This window comes from Protopterus annectens, chromosome 4.part1, assembly GCF_019279795.1.
Source record: "Protopterus annectens isolate FY-2018-M chromosome 4.part1, PAN1.0, whole genome shotgun sequence".
NCBI lineage: Eukaryota > Metazoa > Chordata > Ceratodontiformes > Protopteridae > Protopterus > Protopterus annectens.
The window spans coordinates 312046178-312067228 of record NC_056734.1 but is presented as its reverse complement, the minus strand read 5'-3'; the positions used below and the strand labels follow the sequence as shown (position 1 = coordinate 312067228).

Below are 21051 nucleotides of genomic sequence, written 5' to 3'. Positions count from 1 at the left end.
GGGGTAGGGGGGTGTGCGGGGTGCAGCCCCCCACATTGGGAGGTGTGGGGGGTGTAGCCCCCCACCTACCTTAATTTTATACTGTCCAGTTCCTGTTAACTAGATAAGTTGGTAGTTTTTAACAACATTGGATGGGAAGCAGCACCCCCCACACCCCCCCTACTTATATATTCTAACTCCAGGGTCGCACTACAGTGGGGAAATGGGCATATACACTGCCTGTACTATTTTCAGTGAAATGAGTTTTCAGTGAAATGAGTTTTCAGTCATTTGGTCTTGGTGAAATGAGCTTTGAGGTTTAGCGATCTGATAGGAACCCAGATACATATATATATATATATATATATATATATATATATATATATATATATATATATATATATATATACATATATACATATATACATATGTATATAGACATTGCTACCGTCCAGATGTGGCAGAATGGCCAGATTTTATCTCATAATTTAGGTCCATTCTTCAAAATTTGGAGGGTTCTCGATTTTTGAGTCCCCAGACCTGACAGCTAGCTTAATGTAGGCAATAATGGGTGGAGATAGTGATATTGTGTTTGCCACATAGACATAAGGTAAACAGTTTGATTCCCATCTTTGACTGGGGGTCATTGAACGGTGGGGTTGCTGAGCCTGTATGTATGAATGGGCTGAATTGTTAAGCACAATAATTTTTACATTGTCCCTACAAGTTAGTTAATCTAAAATAAACCTATGAAATGGAGGGAGCACTTCTTTACTTTTTCCATCACTTTACTGAGAGGTTGAGTGGAAGGCATGTGTTAGCAGGAGAGCACAGATAGGGTTTCACTTTTAGTATTGCTATTAATGCTGGGGTGTGTTTGTGTCAAAAGTGAGGTGGAGAGGCAGTTTCTAGCTGGTGGGGGTTGCAGTTTTAGTAAATACCTGTTTCATTGACTTTACTAGCATGACTGGATTCATTCACCCACATGGTAACAATTGAGGTTATTTGCGCCACTTTGTGTTATTTTGTTTCCTGAGAAGTTCACAGTCACAGTGTGTTTGAGGCACACATTTCTAAGTATGGTGCCTTTTCAGTAAGTTGAAGTGGTAAGTAAATGGATGGCATAAAAGAGGGGTCTGCATGGGTTTGTCTCTTGTGAGAATGAGTGTTTAAGTGAAGATGGTGGCTTTTCCATGGTGGTGAGTGCTGCTACTATGTGAATGCTTCTCACCTGAAACCTGTTGTAAGTTTAGTAATGATATGTAGGATTATAAGTAAGTAAATCAAAAACTAAATTAACAACAGATGCAGGGTGGTATCCAACGAGACAGAGCCTGGATGATAAGAAAAATCTTTACTAAATCCAAAAATTGATGATATAAATATCAAAACGAGATACAAGTACACATAAAACCATGATAAAAAATAAAATGTTAAGTGCTTTCGTCAATACTTAGACTTCTTCAGAACAGTGAATTGCTGGCTGATAACTCATTAAATACACACAAACCAATTAGTAAACTATTAAACCCACATAATTTCCTTTCAATTAAGAAACATCACAGGAAATGCAACATGATAGTACTTCCCCCACTAGTTACATTAACATACAAAGTCAACTAACCAAATATTAAACACCATGAAATATAAAATAAAATGATACAGGACAATAACAATGACAGTACAGATAATTCATAACATAAATAACTGTTTAAGCTTCAAAAGTGATGCTATAGAAATCCTGTCATTAAGACCTGGAGGGGAGTATGCATTCAGGCTGATCTGCCACTTTAACTCAATAAACTCCAAATATTCCTCAACAGGTCCACCCCTTTGTTCCAAATCAACTTGTTCAAGAATGAAAAAACTGAAACTATGATTACTCTGGTTACTAATATGCCTAAATAAGGCATTATTCATATTTTTCTGCTTTATGTCATATAGATGTTGGTAGATTCTAAGTCTGAAAGCATTTTTTGTTTTCCCCACATAGTAACCTTGGCAGTTTTTACATACCGCAATGTAAACAACCCCCTTAGTATAACAAAACATTTTTTTTTTATTGGTGATGTATCCAAAATTCTTAAGTTTAAATTTGTCCGTATCCATCATACAGGGGCACTGGGGACATCTACCACATTTATAAGTACCACCTATAGTAAGGTTAGGTTTACCTTTTTCAAGTAGTCCTTTAATTGATATACTCTTTTTATAAACTATAATGGGTCTACTACCCACCTTATCCAAGACCCTAACATCATTATCAAAAACCTTCCAATATTTATGTATTATATGTTTCATATCTTCAAAATCTGCAGAATATGTAAGTGTCAATGCATGTGTAAAATTAATATTAATATTATTGTGCCTCTCATTATTGTGGTGGTCATCCCTGTTACTCAATAGGGCTCTAAAATGTCCACTAGTCCTCTTATTTTTAACTTCCTGTATGATGTTTGACAAAAAGGGCTGTGGATAACCTCTTCTCTGAAACATATTGGACAGATTGTCACATTCTTTGGTAAAGTCATGTAAATCAGATACCATCCTGGCCAATCTAACACATTGGCCCTTGACCAGGGCCTTCTTCTGATGCAAAGGGTATGCACTAGTAAAATGTAATAATGTGTTAGAATAGGTTGGTTTCCTATATAGCTGAGAAATAAAACAATTGTTGACATACCAAAACAATGTTGGCAAAGATTGGTGCACAACATGCACCCATGGCAACTCCAAGCCTTTGTTTGAGTAGATGTCCTTCAAATGAGATGAAATTATTATCCAACATGATCTCTATACAAGTACGAATGGTTAGGATAGTGTCATGATTCAAAAACGAATTACTACATAGGAACTCATAAAACCAGTCTAGACCTATTTCATGTGGTATAACTGAAGAAAGGTCACAGACATCAATAGTCACCAGGATGAGGCTACTATCATACATACTCTGATTGACCTTACCAAGAAAGTCCCATGAGTCCTTTATTATGATAATCCGATTATCAAGAACCCCCTTAGTCATACTGTCAACATATTTTGATATACTAAATGTTTTGGAGGCTTTAGCATCTACAACAGGTCTTAAAGGTGGGTTATATATTGATTTATGAATTTTTGGTGTTCCAAATATGGTGGGAATCGTAGGGTACTTAGTTAAAAGGTAATTGTGTGTATCTAGTGTAATTTGTCCATTCAGTAGAAGTTGTTCTGGGGTAGGTTGAGCTTAGAGGTTGCTGTGATCCTCATGTTGCAAGTCCCCTGGACTACATTTTGACCTGTAAGGGGTTAGATGATGACATGTAATCTCTTTGGGTATATCACGAGGAGATCTTTTTGGTGTGTTGGTGTTCCTGGAGAGAGGTTTTCCATTTATTCTTTGTGCTTTGGAGGGGTATTGGATTTAGCAAGGGAAAGCATTTTCACTGAAATCATTAACTTGGTGCGTTGTTGGTCATCAAGTGCTTTCTTGCACTGTAGCAGGTAATTGGGTATGGTGACTGGCATACTATTGGAGTAATTTTCTAGGAAAGGAAATCTTATTTTGGTTGTGCTTATATCCATTGGGTGGCAACAGGGGACTGCATTTAAGCCATATGGGCCACAATTGGGTTTGCACTGTTTCAGGTGGCATTGAGCTGAGCTTCTTAGCGCCCTGGTAGTACATTTGTCAGGTAATGATCTGGGCATAATTCTGCAACTATAGTTGGTCGTTTGTTTATTTTAAAAAGATTATTCTCAGATATGTGGTTTGTGTTGTCAGACGTAGTACCATGGCTATTTTGGCTTTGGGTAGAGTTCATCAGTTTGCTAAAGTTTTGCTAGTTAAGCAACTGGCTGCTTTTGGGTAGGGCAATGTGATGTTGATGTCAGGGATCCATTTTGGTTCAGAGAGGATGGAGTACACCTGAATGATTTTGGTTTGACCTCTGGAATGTACACTTATGTTTGTTTGAAGGCTTTGTTGAAGGTTTTGTAGTGAATGAGGGGGGACAGCCTGTGGTTGGTGGAGAAGATGGGCAGGCTTAGTCCTCGTCTGTTCCCTCACTGGTGCTGGATGTTTAATTCAATGAGATGGGGAATGAAAGTGAGCAATGGGACACTGCTTAATAAGTAAAGTAAGCGAGTGAAGGTGAAGATGCTGCTTCATAAGGCTAGGTTCAAACTAGACTTATTGTATAGAGTTAAGCCTTTCCTAACCAATTCTACCAGATATGGCATCTGCAGAACTCATCTTTTAACCACCCTCTTATATGCCTCACCCATTTCACTAACTTAAGAAAATGTGACTTAAACTAGAATCCTGCTATTACAAAGTAGCCAGATTTACTTCCAACCAACTTGCAAGAACTCATCACTGCAAGGTACTACACTGGTTAGAACTTCCCAACCTACTAACCTTTAACCAAGTCATTCTAACTCAGTCTACCATTTATTACCCTGACAACTGCCCATCTATTAGCAATGTAGTTCAGCCTTACTCCAGTAGCAGAACCTATAGGTCTTCTAATAAATTGCTATTGACAGTCATCAAGTCCAACAATAGCTGCATGTATTCCCTATATACATTCAAATAACCCAAAAATATGTATAAACGCTATCTATAAATGTTTATCTATAAATGCTGCAAAAACTGTCTAACCAAAAACACCAAAATTACTATATCCAAAACTCACCTTCCCTCTACATTGCTTTATGCATCCCCTGCATTAGCAAACCTTAACAAGACAGACCTACACAAATTGCCCATGTCCTGTTATAAAATAGCTAGAGTCACAACCGACTCTAATTTCTGCTCCCACCATTGGCAATCACTAAAACAATTAGATTGGTTAGAACTTGCCAACTTACTAAACTATAACCAACTTACCATGGCTCATTGCTTGCTGTACCACCCAACAAGATTCTTGATCTCTCAGGCTTACTCAACTTTCACAATTCTGCTCACTAACTAAGATCCACAAACAAAGCCCTTCTTGAAGTAGCTAAATGTGGACACTGTGCTGATGAATCCCTCTACTCCTACACAGTTGCTAAAATCTGGAATTCTCTTCCACTAGATATCAGATTGCAAAACAGCAGTCCCATCTTTAAGACCCAATTAAATGCCCATCTCAATTTCATCTGGCAATCTATCTGTACCGACCATGGCTAACCCTACTACCACAACTCAGATAAATCTTCCTCTGGCACTACTCAAAGGTGAAACACATAGCAAAAAAACTACCATAATGAATTTTATTTTTAAATGTATGTACTTTATGTAACTGTATATATTACTGCACTTTCTTCCTCACATACTTGCATACATTAAATTTTCTGTTTTACTACTGTACGCTCTATATATTGCACACTTCTGTAACTTCTCATCATACTATGCTATGATATACTATTGTTTACTCTATTAACTTGTACTCATCTCTGACTTTTGTAGTTTTATCATATATGTGGAGCTTCTGTATTTTATATGATTGTCATGTATGTGGAGCTTTTCTCCCCAGGTCTCTGGAGAAAACGGGCACCTGATTGCCCAGTCAGACCAACCAGGTAATCAGATATAAAACAAAATAATAAATAAAACTTGGAATGATATATCTCAAAATATACTTAACATTAACAATACATACAAATACAAACAACTACTTAGAGAACGCCTTAATAACACTTGGATTTGCCCCTGCACTAAACCTGATTAGCAGTTCTAAACGTACCATTTACCTAGCTCCCCCCGCTACTAAATGTACCTTCTACTTGGCTCATTCCCCTAATCTTCCCCATCCCTCAACCTCCTTCTTTTATCCTTTTGCTGCCTTGTCACATCCTTTTGCCTGTCAGTCTATTTCATTCCCTTATCTTAAAAGTGTATTACTTCAGTTTTGTCTAATTGTTTTTTTCTGTTTGCTCAGAACGTTTACTAATTCTGATAGTGCTAAACTACTCCCCATTGTTATGCTTATTATTTTTCTATTTTTCTATTTAAAAGTTGTATATTAACTTCTATCTAGGTATATCTTTCATGTATTTTTGTCCTGCATACACTATGTATTCAAGTATTGATTTGCAATGTCAATGCTGCATTTTTGTGGAGCTTTTCTCCCCAGCCTTTGTGGAAACTGGGCATTTGTAGACCCAGTTGGACTCTACATATAAACAAATCAAAATAAAAATAAATAATTAAATACATACAGTGTGCGGTAGCTTTGTCACCTCACAGTAAGATGTTGTCCTGTTCGATTCTCAGCTAAAGCGTCTTCTGTGTGGAGACATGTGTGAATGGGCGTACCTGTGCATCAGGGCTGGCAACTCGGCACATAAAAAATTTACTGCCAATCATTAGCGGACTGGAGTTCCACTGTGGCGACCCCTAACCGGGAAAAGCTGAAAGACACAACAACAACAACATACATAAGTAAAAATAAGTGAGTGGAGGTGAGGACACTTATTTGGTTAGGGTGAGCGAAATTAAGCTGCCCTAGTTAATGGTTCATATGAATGCTCATGCTGTGATCAATAAATCAAAGTATTATTCAACAGAGTTATGTTTATGGATGTTTAATAAAGGTCATCAAATGTCATTTGGTGTGGTGTGTTTATTGAAGGGGACCAGGACAAGTGAGGTTTGGGAACAAACCAATTTGTCCAGGGATATCTTGAAGGAAGGTTCAGGAGGAATGGTAAAGGGATTAAAGTTAGGAGTGGAAGAAGATTATGGTGGTGGGGATGAAGGGGTTACATTATGAAAGTAGGAGGTATTGGAGGAAATTAGGTAAGTGTAAGGAGGGGCTTAACTAGTTTTGTGTGAGTGTAAGTGGATAAGGGATCAGATTTTGGTGTGAGCTCGCTACCCTCCATCGCTTTGTCTTTTGAGAACATTGGAGATTGTGTGATTATTTTATAGGCTTGGTATTTAGGCAAAGAAGAGGGGTAGGCTTCTCCCTCTTCTGTGTCCCTGCTGGTGTTGGATGTTTAATTCAATGAGTTAGGAAATGAAAGTGAGTGATGGGACACTGCTTGATAAGTAAAGGCGCGGAGAGCACACCAACAGTACAAGGTTATAATGCCTTCTACACATTTAGACAAGCTACTACACAGACAGGGACTAAAGGTGGATGTGCCTCTATTTGCATAAAAAATAAATATTCTGCAAAGCTGGTCAAATAGGAAGGACAATGCACTTGAGCTGCCCCATGTTCAATTCATCATAGGCAAAATCCAATATCACTTCCTTGCCAGCTATAGGTCCCCCTTTGTGACCCAAAAAAACCATAACATGCATTTAAACTTATTAGAAACAATAACCATCTAACCCAATACCATATGTATGGGTGACTTTAATTACCCCACTATTAACTAGGAATCCTATGTGACACCAAATGTAAAGGCACAGAGATTCCTGGATTTAGTAAACACATACTCCCTGAACCAGCTAGTCAATACTCCAACTAGGGGTGCAGCCATACTGGATCTGGTCCTCACTAATATAGGAGAGTGCTGCACACCCTCTACTATAATGTTTTCCCTGATAAGGTCAGACCACAAAATGGACTTCTCTGAAGTAAAAATAAAATCTGAACCCCCAGCTAAACCTGGAATATTCAGGAACTACTATAAGGCTAACCTCATGTTAATAAGTGATAACCTGGCAAAATTTCAAGCCCCCATAAACCCTGAAAACACTGCTGCCTATGCAGAACTTTTCACAGAAAATGTTAATGCTGCATAGAGGCAGGTGTATCCACCAGGAACAAGTACAGAACTAACTCAAAAAACAAGACACCATGGTGGAATTACAGAATCAAAAGGCTGTATACAGAAAGAAGAAAATTATGGAAAAAACATCTCAGAGGACAAATAAAGTCTAGAAAAGACAAATTTGAGGTGAATCCAGGCTCTCAGATCAAGGACAAACACAAGGCATTCTTTAGCTATGTTCTCAACCTCAAAGGCAATTTGCAACTGTGTGCAGAGCCCATTGTAAATGGAGTGACCTATACTGAGCTAGAGGATGTAGTAAAAATGCTGGCTGATAAATTCAACTCCAACTTTACTTCTCTCTCTCCCTCAACCTTACATGATGAAATGCCATCTAATGCCCCTTCTATCACTAGACAACAGTTCTTTAATGAACTTTCTAAGGCCAAGAACGCATCAATGGGCCAAGACAATATCCTAGGATACCTTTTAAACAGCATGACACATGACCTATCAGGGCTTTTGGAACTGCTATTTACTATAGCCTCCAAAAAGGCTTCATGCCACATGAATGGAGAACAGCAACAGACATCCTTCTGCAGAAATGCAGGCCATCTACAGACCCTGAAAACTACAGACCCATAAGTCTCAACAGTCTTATATGCAAAGCCATGGAAAGAATTATCACGGAAATCACTAATAGTGACATAGTAAACCTCCAGACACTGGACCCAACACAGTTTGGTTTCATCAAGGGCAGATCATGCCTACTTAACCTGATGGACTTCTTTGAAAAGGTCACCAAAAGCAATGGATGAGGGCAAAATGGTTCACAATGGCTACATTGACCTGACCAAGGCATTTGACACAATAACCCACTCGAGCATTATTGACAAACTCAAAAAGTTAGGTACAAATTCATATATCATCCAGTGGATAGCCAACTGGCTCACAGACAGGACATAGGATGTTATTATTGTGGAGTCCACCTCTACAAAGAGGCCAGTCTCAAGTGGAGTCCCTCAGGGATCAGTTTTTGGACCGCTCCATTTTGGCATTTACTTCTCTGAATTCAAGGCCAGTGTCAGTGGTCTCTAACTGACTAAATTTGCAAATTATTGCAAATTAGGAGCTGTCATTGAATCCCACACTGACACAAATGTTCTCCAGGAGGTGCTGACACAGACAAATAACTGGTATCAGAGTCATGGGATAAAGCTATATGCCAAGAAATGCATAAATAATATCCTTTGGAAGTCATCCACCCCTGTTAACTATCATATTGACAGCACGCCCCTTAAAGTTGACCCAGTAGTCAGGTACTTAGTGACACACATAGATAGCAATCTGGCCTTTAACTATCATGTCTACAGTAATATGGAAATACTTCTATGTTGTGCAACTTATAAATAAAGGTATGTCATCTAAGTCCAGGTAGTCATTGTTCCACTGTAATCAGCATTCAGCAGACCTGTCATTGAGTACAATGCGCCCTTTAGTATGTACCTAACCAGGCATATCCAACAATTAGAACATCCACAGAGGTTCCTCACTGAAAGAATACAGGGCTTATGTAAAATGTTCTATGCAGACCACCTCAAGGCTCTATCCCTGTATTCTGTCCCCTACAGGCTTTTGAGGGGAGATGTATGCCTGGCAGACCTCTTTCATATCCACAAAGCAAAGAGCACCAGAGTTACCCATTCTAAAGACTTGCACCTTGCCTGTGATATAAATAGGACCTGCTTGAGAGACAGGTTTGTATGCCAGAGATTACCCTGCCTCTGGAACAGGCTCACCCTCCATGTGAAGCAGAGCTCCTCCCTAGTCTAATTCAAGTGCAACCTGGACAATTGGATAAGAACAGGAATTTCATCCCTGGTTTGGCACCTACGTCTCTAATGGTCACAGGCAAACTGTAAATGGTTCATCTCCCAGGGCCCTAGCTTGTAAATGTTTCATCTACCAAGCCCCTGCTTACATGTATCAAAGATCTCAAAACTTGTCAGAGATCTGGGATGCATGGCTATGCTTAAAAAGGCCCTTGTGGTCGTTAGCCTAGTAAACATCTATGAACCTATGTAAGTGAAAGGAAGTGAGGATGCTGCTTATTTTGTTAGGGTGAGTGAGGTTATGCTGCCCTAGTTAATGCCTCGTATGGATGTTCATGCTATGATCAATAATAGTATTATTCAATAGAGTTATGTTTATGGAAGTTTAATAAAGGTCATCAAATGTCATTTGATATGGTGTATTTACTGAAGGGGACTGGGACAAATGGAAAACATGTCCCTTTCTGATGTACATGACACAACAGCTGTTGATTTCAGTTCTTGTTCATACATGATTACACCAAGAAAGCAGAATTACTGTCATTTAGCACAAATAAATTATACCTGTATACCTATCTGATCAATTACTGCAGTCTATGCAATCATTCCCTAATATATCTACTGTCCTTGCTAATTGTTATATCGACTCAGCATTTAATTACATGTTATATATCACATTTTCTTCTCTTTGTTACACTGCTGCTTTGTGTCCCTCTCACATCCTTTGTTAGCATGTTACACTGCCGCTTTGTGTCCCTCTCACATCCTTTGTTAGCATTTTACACTGCCACTTTGTGTCCCTCGCACATCCTTTGTTAGCATGTTACACTGCTGCTTTGTGTCCCTCTCGCATCCTTTGTTAGCATGTCCATTTTTATGTATGTGCATGGGTCAAGAATTGTGAACCGGATTCATTATTATTACATCAATATGGAAGTATTTATGTTACAGATATACTTTGTGACTTAAGCAGATTTGACTGCATTCTCTGAGTACATTTTCTCTATTTACATTGCTCTTTTAATCATTTCTACAAAAATCCCATTGTATTCTGTATACGTTGTTCCATTTAACTTCCCGTACATCTTAATTCTTTCAGTCAGCTTGCCCTTACTTGCTATAAGCTGCCCATTCATGCTCACTTACCAGGTTTGTCTTTGTTTACATTGCGGTGCTCTAGCTTCCCTGCACCTTTTCATGGCTGACGATTGTGTATGCTTATTGAGTGGTATGTATATTCAATGAGCTCTGGTGTTCATCGTACTAACATGCACAAATCATGTAGGCATAGCGTGAAACGTACATGATTGTTAATCAGTTCCAGGGGGTATCTTCTTCTTATACTATGCAGTCACCAGTAATCTAGCCCTACTATACTAATGTGTTATTATGTCTGTCTGTCTGCTCCTTAATGTTACTTTTTGGTCCATAAAGCCTGTTTCCACCAAGAAATCATTTTATTGAAATTATAATACTTGCCTCAATGTCCTGAGACCTTGAAGGTTGTTATAATAATTAAGTATATGCAAGGGACAAAACCCTTTTCATGTTGTAAACTGAGGGCTTGCCTTCAATTTCAGCCAAGGCTATAGATTGATTAATTAAAATATTCATTTATTTATGATGCATATTTGTATGCATTTATGTATGCATGTCTGAATGTATACATACATAATTTATCTACTTATTCCTTCCAGGTTGTAATGAGGTCTGTCACTGTGGTTGGAATGTGATGGAGATATTTCAGAAATATATTCACATCTCATACCACTTCATTTAACTCTTCCTCCTTCCAACCTCCATTTTGTGCAGTTTCTTACTCTTACCCGGTGAGATTTGATTCCTCGTGTGTCATCGTCAATAACACGTTTATCATTCATTTCTCACTTATGATGCTTTCCTGCACTCGTCATATCTTGGCATTTGAGAAGTCATACTGAGCTTTTCTTTATTTGCTTGTCCTTTTGATATCTCTTCCAGCTATGTCCCACCATGACCCCCTAGCTCAGTGTCATCATTTTCTCTAGTCACTGGTTGTGCCTTCTTTCATTTCCTTTGGCCCCAGTATCTGCCCACCATAATTCAAATTATTCCATCCCTCCATCCAGTCTAATCTCTATATTTCTACAATCAATAATACAATAAATATTATATATAAATATAATTCACTTGCATAACTAACATATATATATATATATATATATATATATATATATATATATATATTTAATATATAATATAGAATAAATCAGCACATGCCTATTCAAAAGTCGCTACATTTCAGGAACTTTAAAACTATAAGCATATGCTCTTCTCATGAATTCTCACTGGTTAACTTTCTGTCCATGTGCCCTACAATATCTTGTTTTATCTTCCTGCACTTTGATTTCATGCGGCAGTCATGAAGAATTTAAAAATGAGACACCCCCTTGAAAAAGGTATAGCTGGTGGCAAACAAATTTAGTTATCAAATCAGTAAATAGATACATATGTCAATAAGTAAATTGTTGCTCATTTTTCTTTTGTTAATGTAGAAGGAAAAAGTCCGGCAATTGTATCTTTACAGCTTCCACTGGTATCATTGTTTAGCATTAGTGATTCTGAGCTTCTTAAGAGTCATTTTGTTTATATAATGGAACTAGAGGCTGGCTTATTATCACTAGGTACCCTATTATTCCTCTCACACATACTAACGACCAACCGTCTCTGTCCATTTTCTGGTACAGAGATACATAGAAGCACTGAGAATGCCAATTGTGTGAATTCACAAATGGTGAAACTGGGCTTTGCAGTCATCATGTATATGATAGCCCTGCAGGTCACATAAACAGAATAGCAAATGTAGTTTACTAACACACACATACACACACACACACACACACACACACACACACACACACACACACACACACACACACATATGTAGGAGAGGAATAATATGCCACTTAATGATGATAAACTAATCTCTAGTTTCATTATAAAAACAAATGACTCTAAAGAAGTCAAGAATCACCCATGATATACAATGATGCCAATAGAAGCTGTAAAAATCTGTTTTATTGGGAGGGGGTAAATAGAAAGACGAATGCAACAAAAATAATGAACATGCAGTAGTGAAAACCATGAAAGAGTCCACTGTGTTATGTAGAAGCATAATTAGCAGTACATAGCTGAGAAATATTTCATGTTACGTATGCTCCATACCTCTTTCTTGTTAAATCTGCATGCATCACCAGGTCTACAGCACACCTTACCTTGAAAAGGCATTGGGCCTGTCATAGGGTCAGCCTAGTCAATATTCTCGACTTGCCATTCTGGTGTGCTTTACCCTGAACACAGGTTACATGTCTGCTTGTGCTAGTATTTCAACATGTGCTTGCTAGTTATCAAGTAGAAACAAACTAGCCGTGGCTTATCCAGCCATATTTTTCAGGTATCATGATGACCCATGGCATGGGCAGGACCCACATCTATGATTAAAATCTCTGTTATGGGCTACCTACTATGAGGCTAACCTTGCAGTGCCGTGCAGACAAAGCACAGTTATGGGCTGTCACCTTAAACTAAGGACAATTGTGAAGTGGTCATATATGACCACAAGCGGGATTATGGAAATTATTTAGGCAAAGTAGCCCATTGCTCCTGCCCCCCAACCTGCTAGCCATCTTGGTTGATCAGTGTGCATTTACCCTATGCCAAGTGCACCATTAGAAGTAATGATGCCCATAGACTACTACCTCATGGTCTACATAGTATCCATTGTGGGTCACAGTGTTCTGTGAGGGACTCCATGGATCTGTATGCTATCATGCTTTCTGTTAATCTATGAACAATTTGTGTGCATACAGGGCTTTCAAGTGGTGTGTACATGTGGATATTTGTAATTTTAATGGAGGTGTCATACAGTATAACCTGTGTATGGTATATGTGTTTGAAATGCATTCTCTGTCTGACTGAGCTGTATTCCTCTAAGCAGTTCTGCCCATCATATATACTATGGCCACTTGCAGGGTCCTGGTGCACTCTAATGTTGCTGTTTTACCTGCATATCCTGCCTACTGTCTCTTTCTCATGTCGAGAGAGCCTATCTTATCCTCCATATTTGCTGTCTACATCTGTCCTCTTGCTGTAAATCTGTCTCCCTCTACAGCTTAGGTTCCCTGTGGCTGCTCAAATCCCTTTTTCTCCTGTCAGTGTGCATTTCCTTACTAAATTTTCCCATCAGCTTTCTTCAGCAGTGTGTCTACATATTTTATGGCTCATTCAATCATGTGCCATGTGATGTGCACACTAATGTTCTTTTCTAGCCATCCCAGTGTACGTTGATATCCCAGTGAATGAATGAGGACCAATGTCTTTGCTGTTTTGTATGAATTTTTAAAATCTGACTTTACACTACAAAAGGGTCTGTCAAGTGCAGACATCTTGTAAAATACTGGCATACTTCCTATATATATTTATGAGAATACAATATTATAAAATTGGTATTAATTAAGACTGTACTAACTTTCATAAAGATCCAAATTCCAGGTCATGGAAGTAATGCCGCATGCATTCCTTTCCTTTGTTTAAAAAGATCACACTATAGAATACAATCAATTGATAAATGACCACACAGCAGATTGTGCAGTTATATCATCAGCATTATTTGTTCTGTCTTAACTGAAAAGTAAACAGATGTGCAGATGGGTCATTCAATTAAAATGCAGTAAATAAAGTAAGACCCCAACACTTGATGTATCCAAAAATGTTTTATTTTGACACATCCAGTTGATGTTAATATATTCTGACATTGAAAACATTGGTGTTTATTCACTAAAATACATATCAGCATTCTCTTTTATTTATATTCAGTTAATCTTTAAGAAATCTGATTCCTTTAGACACAGACAGGATAGAATTGTCTTTCTCATATATTAATTAATAGAACTTAAAATAAATATATAGTAATAAATAACCACTTAAATACATACTTGAACATTTTTTGCAAGAATCCATTAATATCTTTCTATAAAAATATATATCAATTCACTTTTTACTGAGTTTGTTGAACAATAATTGAACAGAGTAATCTAATTTTTCAAAACATACACTTGGAAATCACTGTAGTGTTCAGACACTAAAAAATGAATATTTTCATTTTGTGTTACTGACACAATTGATTTTCTAACATGTGACATTTTATGGTGATGTATTACTATATCAAATAACCTACAGATGGGTGAGAATTGAACTCTTGAGAGTCAGTTGGTTAAAGTCCAACCTACAGAAGATTGTAGCACCTCCAAAATGAAATCAATGTTGCTGAGCCCTTTTTGAGGGTAATGCCCCTCTTCTCTGAATAAGTACCACCATGGAGTTGGCATACATATTAGTTTTTGGGGAAAGCCCCACTGCAAAAAAAAAAAAAAGATTGTTGGGCCTTTTTACAGGGAAAGCAGTTTGGGGATTCTGATCCTTAGCAAGTTAGAATTTATCAACTCATGCTTGAAGCTTACTATAAAACATTGAAATTCTTTAAAACTGAAATGTCATTATTGTAACTTCCAGTAATCTTTGCATCGAATACTGTGTGTTGCCAAGGGATTTGGTGAATATGGAATTCTTTCTGTAATGAATTATCATATTTGGGAATTTATTTATCCCAGGTTCAGCCTTTTATTTAGTCAATATTTTTTACATATAAATATGATTTTCAGGCTAGTATTTTCTTTCTTACAAATGGTACTATATCTGAATCGGAGGCAGTGATAGCAAGGTCATACAAAAAGGGATTTAACACATTTTATATTCTGGCTTGAAATAAACTGCAACAATGTCATTATAAGAGGTACATGATTTCAGTTGTACCTCCCATACTATTTTTGGGGACATGGGTTGAGGGAAATATCAAGTTTCTGGCTTCAACTATAAAAATGATTCCTTGGAGATGATAAGTTTTCTGCCAATTATTTCATTTAAAAATGGATTGTACGTGTCCGGGATAGTTGGACAACTTCCCAGTTACAAATTGTGAAATACTGAATGTTACAAACATTTGCTAACATTCCATTAAAACGTTTAGAGTAAGGCTTTGCTATCATAGTGAAAAAATACTGATAAAAAAGCATTCCTCATATGCATTTTTGGGCCTATTATCAGAGTTTGTGATTGTAAGCAAAATTAAACTGTGCAGTTAACAACAGAATGAATGTAACAGAAAACATGGAACTATGACATATAGTCAAAGAGCACACATATGTTTCAGTGCACTTTTTTCAACAGCAAACTGCTAATGAGGCTGTGCAAAGTTAATAGAACATCAGTATGTGGCAATCAAATTAAAATGGCTGTTAATGACTAAGTAACTTGAATCCAGTGATGCATTTTAAAACATATCTCATCTTAATATGGAGGTCAGGCTTATTTGTGCTCTTCTAAAACTATGTAGATTTGAATCCTTGATTGCTCTGTGTTGTAGCAGGAGTTTCATTGTCATTTGGATATTTAAGTTTGCTGAAAAACAAAATAAAACACTTTATTTATTCAAGAAGTAACTTGATCCATATATATTTTTTCTTTAAGTATTCCTTCAATTCGCATGCATGTTTTGAAAGTCATGGACAAATAATCATGTTTCAAAATGAAGTCATCTAATGTGGCACATCACTGCCTTTTCACAGAGAACCTAGCATTTTTGGTCCACTGACACACTTCATGGTTGTGCATCACCAGCAATGTATACAGCAACTGTTTTTCTTTTCTTAATAAGCTGCCCTTTGTTTGGTGATGGTTTTACTGGTGGTTATGGGAATAAAGCCCTCTGCCATTTATAAAGTCAAATGTAAATTAATTATTAATTTTAAGTACATCCCACAGGGATTATATGCTTAGTGGCAAAATGGATGAAGTATCTGGTTATGTTGGACTTTTTTTATGTCAAACAATCCTTAGTCACTCGGCCTTAACAGAACATTTAGAAGGATATGAGACAAATGGTTTGCATATTATATAAATGGCATGCCTGACATGCTGTTTTTCAGAATGTCAGCAAAGTGATGACAAGAAAAACATATGTCTTTAATGAAAACCAATGCATAAATATGTTCTTTTAGAACAATGTAAGAATGTATCATTGACAAAAAAAAAATACACCACTCACTCGAATAATACTGGAGTTGAGGGTTATTCTAACTATAAATACAAATGCTCAAAAATTATAATATACAAATAATATACAGACATTTTAATGATTTTTGTATTTCTCCTTTGAATGGTTAGGTCCCAAATGGCCAAATCTTTAACTGGTCAGCCACAACCAATTAACAACACAACTCCCCACAAATGCATGCACACTCCATGACTGCACAACTAGAGGGAAGGGAGACATACCCTGCAAGGGTTAGCGTAGTGCTCATCCAGTCTGCAGTATCCTGTAGTGATGGACCTCTAAGACTTGTAAGACTAGAGAAAAAAGCACTGCAGAAAGACTGCTTGAGGAAAAGGCCACTTACCACTCAGGGAGCTATTTTGCATACTAAGTTGTACCTAAAACAATGTTTCTAAAACTTAAAATAACTATATCTACTGTAGAAATGCATTTGCATTTAGATGATGTCAGGTATCAGTGCAGCCAAAAAATAAATGTTTTAAGTGATTGGCATTAGGTGAAATGAAGTAATGCAGTTCATGAAATCTTGTTGGGTTTTTCCTTTTTTATTCACAGGCTAATCAGCTGAAAGATGAGATTTCAACAAAGGTTTCTCCTATCTTCTTTGACGTTAATGAATGAGAGTTAGTTGATGAAAGATGATCTTAATAAATCTTTCTGGTGAAGCTATAGCTTTACTAAAGGGAACAGACCTATCAATGTGCATGTGAAAGATAGTGAATAAAATGAGTAATAAGTATCGCTGTCCTGATCAGGGTAGCCATTACTGAACAGTACATTGCAGTCAGCACCTGTTTCACCAGATTAACACAATGCATCCCAGACTCACCACTGAGCCATACTGATAAGACAATACATAGCAAACTGTGAAGGCTTACAGATGTGCTGTGTATTGTAACTCACATAGACATGCATAACCTTAAAAAAGCATTTGTCACTACACTGTGCACAGGACAGAGGTCAGTTGTAGCTCTCCAACTGTTATGCTAGAAGCATAACCGTGCTTGTCCTTGCTCTGAAATATCATACCTATTATCGCTGGATCCCTACATTTTACTAGTATCCTTTTCAGGTTGCACTCCAGGGTATGAACGTACCAGTCATATGGTAAGATATGCTGTAGTGCCAGTTCTATCCCCAGTATGGATCCAGCTCATCTGAAATCCCATTGTGGTATACCTGAGCATTGAGGGCATTTCACTGCTAATCCTCTGTAAAGAATAAGGCATGCATGGAGTTGTGATTACCATAAGCCCATAGTTGGTAGATATCAATCTGCTACAATGTGTCTCTCCACTGGACACCCCCCCACACACACATACCACAAATTTAAGGCTTTCTTGAGTAAAAAAAAAAGTACCCCCTAGATGCTGCAATCTCAATGTTAGAAGAACCTATGATGAAAAAAAAACACCCACTCATCAAAAAAAAGTATTTCTAAAACTGTTTTTAAAATACAGATTCATTAAACATTACTTTAGATTAGAAGAGAAATGCTCATTCGAGGAAACTGCTTGAAAAAGTAATAAAAATTAATTGAGACAGCATGAAAAAAAGAAGAAAAATACGTAGTCTCAAGAAGAAGAAATTGGCTGGCAGTATTTTGCCTGACAGATGGGGATGATTGTATGATTTTTTTTTTTTATGTTTTTCAATGTGAATCAAGAAAAGGTAAAAAAATGTTTTACTTCTTTTCTTAGCACTGAGAAAAGGCATTTCATAAGTATCCCATATTCTCAAAATGAAGCAGTTCAGATGGAAGTGGCAGATAATCTGAATGTCTGCTGCAAAGGATTTAACACTATGTAAAACACCATCCTGTAACTCTCAAGAAAAAGTTGTATGGTCATTGGACTCTAAGCAGAGAGCAATAATGAAACAATCTGACTATACTACAACATGTGTATTATAACAGGTGACACTTAATATTAGTTAACAAGCAAAAAATGGGGGAAAAAAACATTATTCCTAAAATTGTACTCGTTCAGGAGCCTGTAGTATTGAAGCAGACTGTATGGATAACTGACTGAAGAATCCAAAAGATGACACGTTATTCAAACTTCAGCTGTTTTGCTAATATGATAAAATGCTCATTAAATGTTATTCCATATCAATGAGAACCCTATAAGTAAGTATCACAAGCACAGCATTCCATCTGGTTAATAAATAGCCCAGCAAGCTACAAATTACTTTGTAATGCCTGATGGAACATTCAATAGCTGAGTGCAAGCAGACACATTTTTTCATTATGAAAAACTTTTAAAAAAGTACTGTTGCAACAATCCGCATAGCTTCTCTAAACTACATTAAACTAAACTAAAAGAATAAATAAATAAATAAACACTAAAAAGATTTAAAAAATAAATTTAGGGTGACAGTAGAAAGTCACTTGCAGGACAGTCCTGTTCACTATAGGGAGGCACATTCACTTGAACACTTTATAAAATTTTCATATCCCAATGAAATAGATGGTACATACATAAAGAAGGGGATGAAATCAGTTAGCAGAATTCATGGTGGGAGTTTAGCCTGTGTGATTAATATAACATCATTCTGTAGATTTGTTGATTTAAGAAATTTAGTTCATGGTTTGCGGCTTTGTCACTCACCAAGAAACTACCTTAAAGCAAACATCCACATATTCCACACAAGTGCAAGCACAAATACATGCACACACACACACACACACACACACACACACACACACACACACTCACATGTGGGCTCCATTCATAAGGAAGAATAGTTATAATATTGAGTAGGTTAACAACTAGCAAGTAATATCAAAAATGCAGAATTTTTAAAATACTTGTAGCTCCATGTGCAAAGTTACAGTACAGGATTTTCCACTTCAGTGTGATTATACATATATACAAAAATAGCTAGGGGTGTGGGGGTGCAGGAAGCCTTGCCTCCCTGCATAAAATAGGTTTAAATTTATATTTTGTTACTGATTTGTAAGTAATATTGTGGTTTGTTTTACCACAGTAGGTTGGATTGGGTGAGTTTATTGTACAATTTTAAATTTTTTTTCCACTGTAGTGTGACCATGTAGTTGGTATATATAAGTTTGAGCATAGTAGGGTACTTTACCCCTGCAGAATAAAAATAAAGTACTACAAAATACAAGCAAAATATTTAATACGTTGCTCCACAGACTTGTTCAAAATAACTTGCACATATTCTTACACACACACACACACACACTTATATGTATATCATTATTTAAGACTGTGAAAGAGGTGGACAGCGATGCACAAATATATCTTATTATGAAACTGATATCTTATGTATATTGCAAATTAAAGTAAAACACAATAGCCTATTGATGAAAATGTATTGCTGTGTGAGACACATTTATATTATAATATGCATTGTACTTGTAGAATGTTAAACATTGACTGAAACCATCTGTTTTTACTTTTCTATACTTTAATATATACGGTCATATATCAGCTGTGCTCTTTAGTTTTCAGCTAGAGCTACACAAATGTGACATTATGATCCTAATACACTACAAAAACAAAAAAAAGATGAAGCAAATGCTTAGCATTTATTAACATTTCTGAACCTTTTTCCTTTTAATGATATTTGATGTGGAAATGATAGTCTCATATGCATTACATTTTTATGAATTCATTAAATTTGTATTTCTACTCCAGTCTTTAGACTCACTTGTTTACAATGAAATAAATCTTACACTCAATCACATTCATCTGTACAAATTAAATGTGGTTCAATTATTTACTTACTTCAATTGTGTCACCTTATTTTGCACCCATTTAACATGTGGATTGGAGCAGTACATCTTTCCACTTTCTGTAAAAAATCTGTACAAAAAGGAGAACCATTACAAACATCTCTAGACCCTAACAATTATTATTATATTCTATATACAATAGTTTTAACACTATACATAGCTAACATCTTTGACTAGATCAACCAATAGTTACCAGTAGTTAGCCAACAGACATCTTGAAAAAAGGTGCAGTGGCTGATTATAATGTAAGATGTTTGGGGCAGCTGCATGGTATCGTTATAGAAAATGATGCTTCAGAAACACATTAGCTGCACTTATTGATTTACTTGTTTATTATTAGGCAGGCTGATAAACTGATTGAAGTTAGAACCTTTTAACGGTGTCACCTTAGGCCAAAGGTCAAATGTAATGCCACCATTACCATTTTAAACAGAAATATCCACAGACTACATTGCTAAATGTATCTGGGTAGTGAAAGTGCAATTGAATTATGCTGTTGTGATGGAAGTACTGCAGCCCTGATCTATTAATAATGATGGTAATTTCAATGTGATCCACAGTAGATTTAATTGGCACCATTTTCAAACATTGGGATATGAACACTGTGTGACACATAAATTAGGAAATTAGTTATTAGT

At 36.7% G+C, this 21051-nt stretch overlaps 1 protein-coding gene across 3 annotated transcripts in view; it reads right to left on the bottom strand.

The window, feature by feature from the left end:
• LOC122800844 (eotaxin-like) overlaps positions 1–21051 on the bottom strand; it is a 194030-nt gene that overhangs the window by 166843 nt on the left and 6136 nt on the right. The window contains exons 3-4 of one of the 3 annotated variants that reach the window (XM_044070159.1): positions 20406–20483; positions 14240–15998 (exon numbers count right to left, since the gene is read on the bottom strand). In XM_044070159.1, the coding sequence (XP_043926094.1) occupies positions 15926–15998; positions 20406–20483 (151 nt within the window). In that variant the 3' untranslated portion in view covers positions 14240–15925. Of the gene's footprint in view, positions 1–14239; positions 15999–20405; positions 20484–21051 lie in introns of those variants that run through there. The other 2 variants (XM_044070160.1, XM_044070158.1) reach the window with 2 other exon arrangements.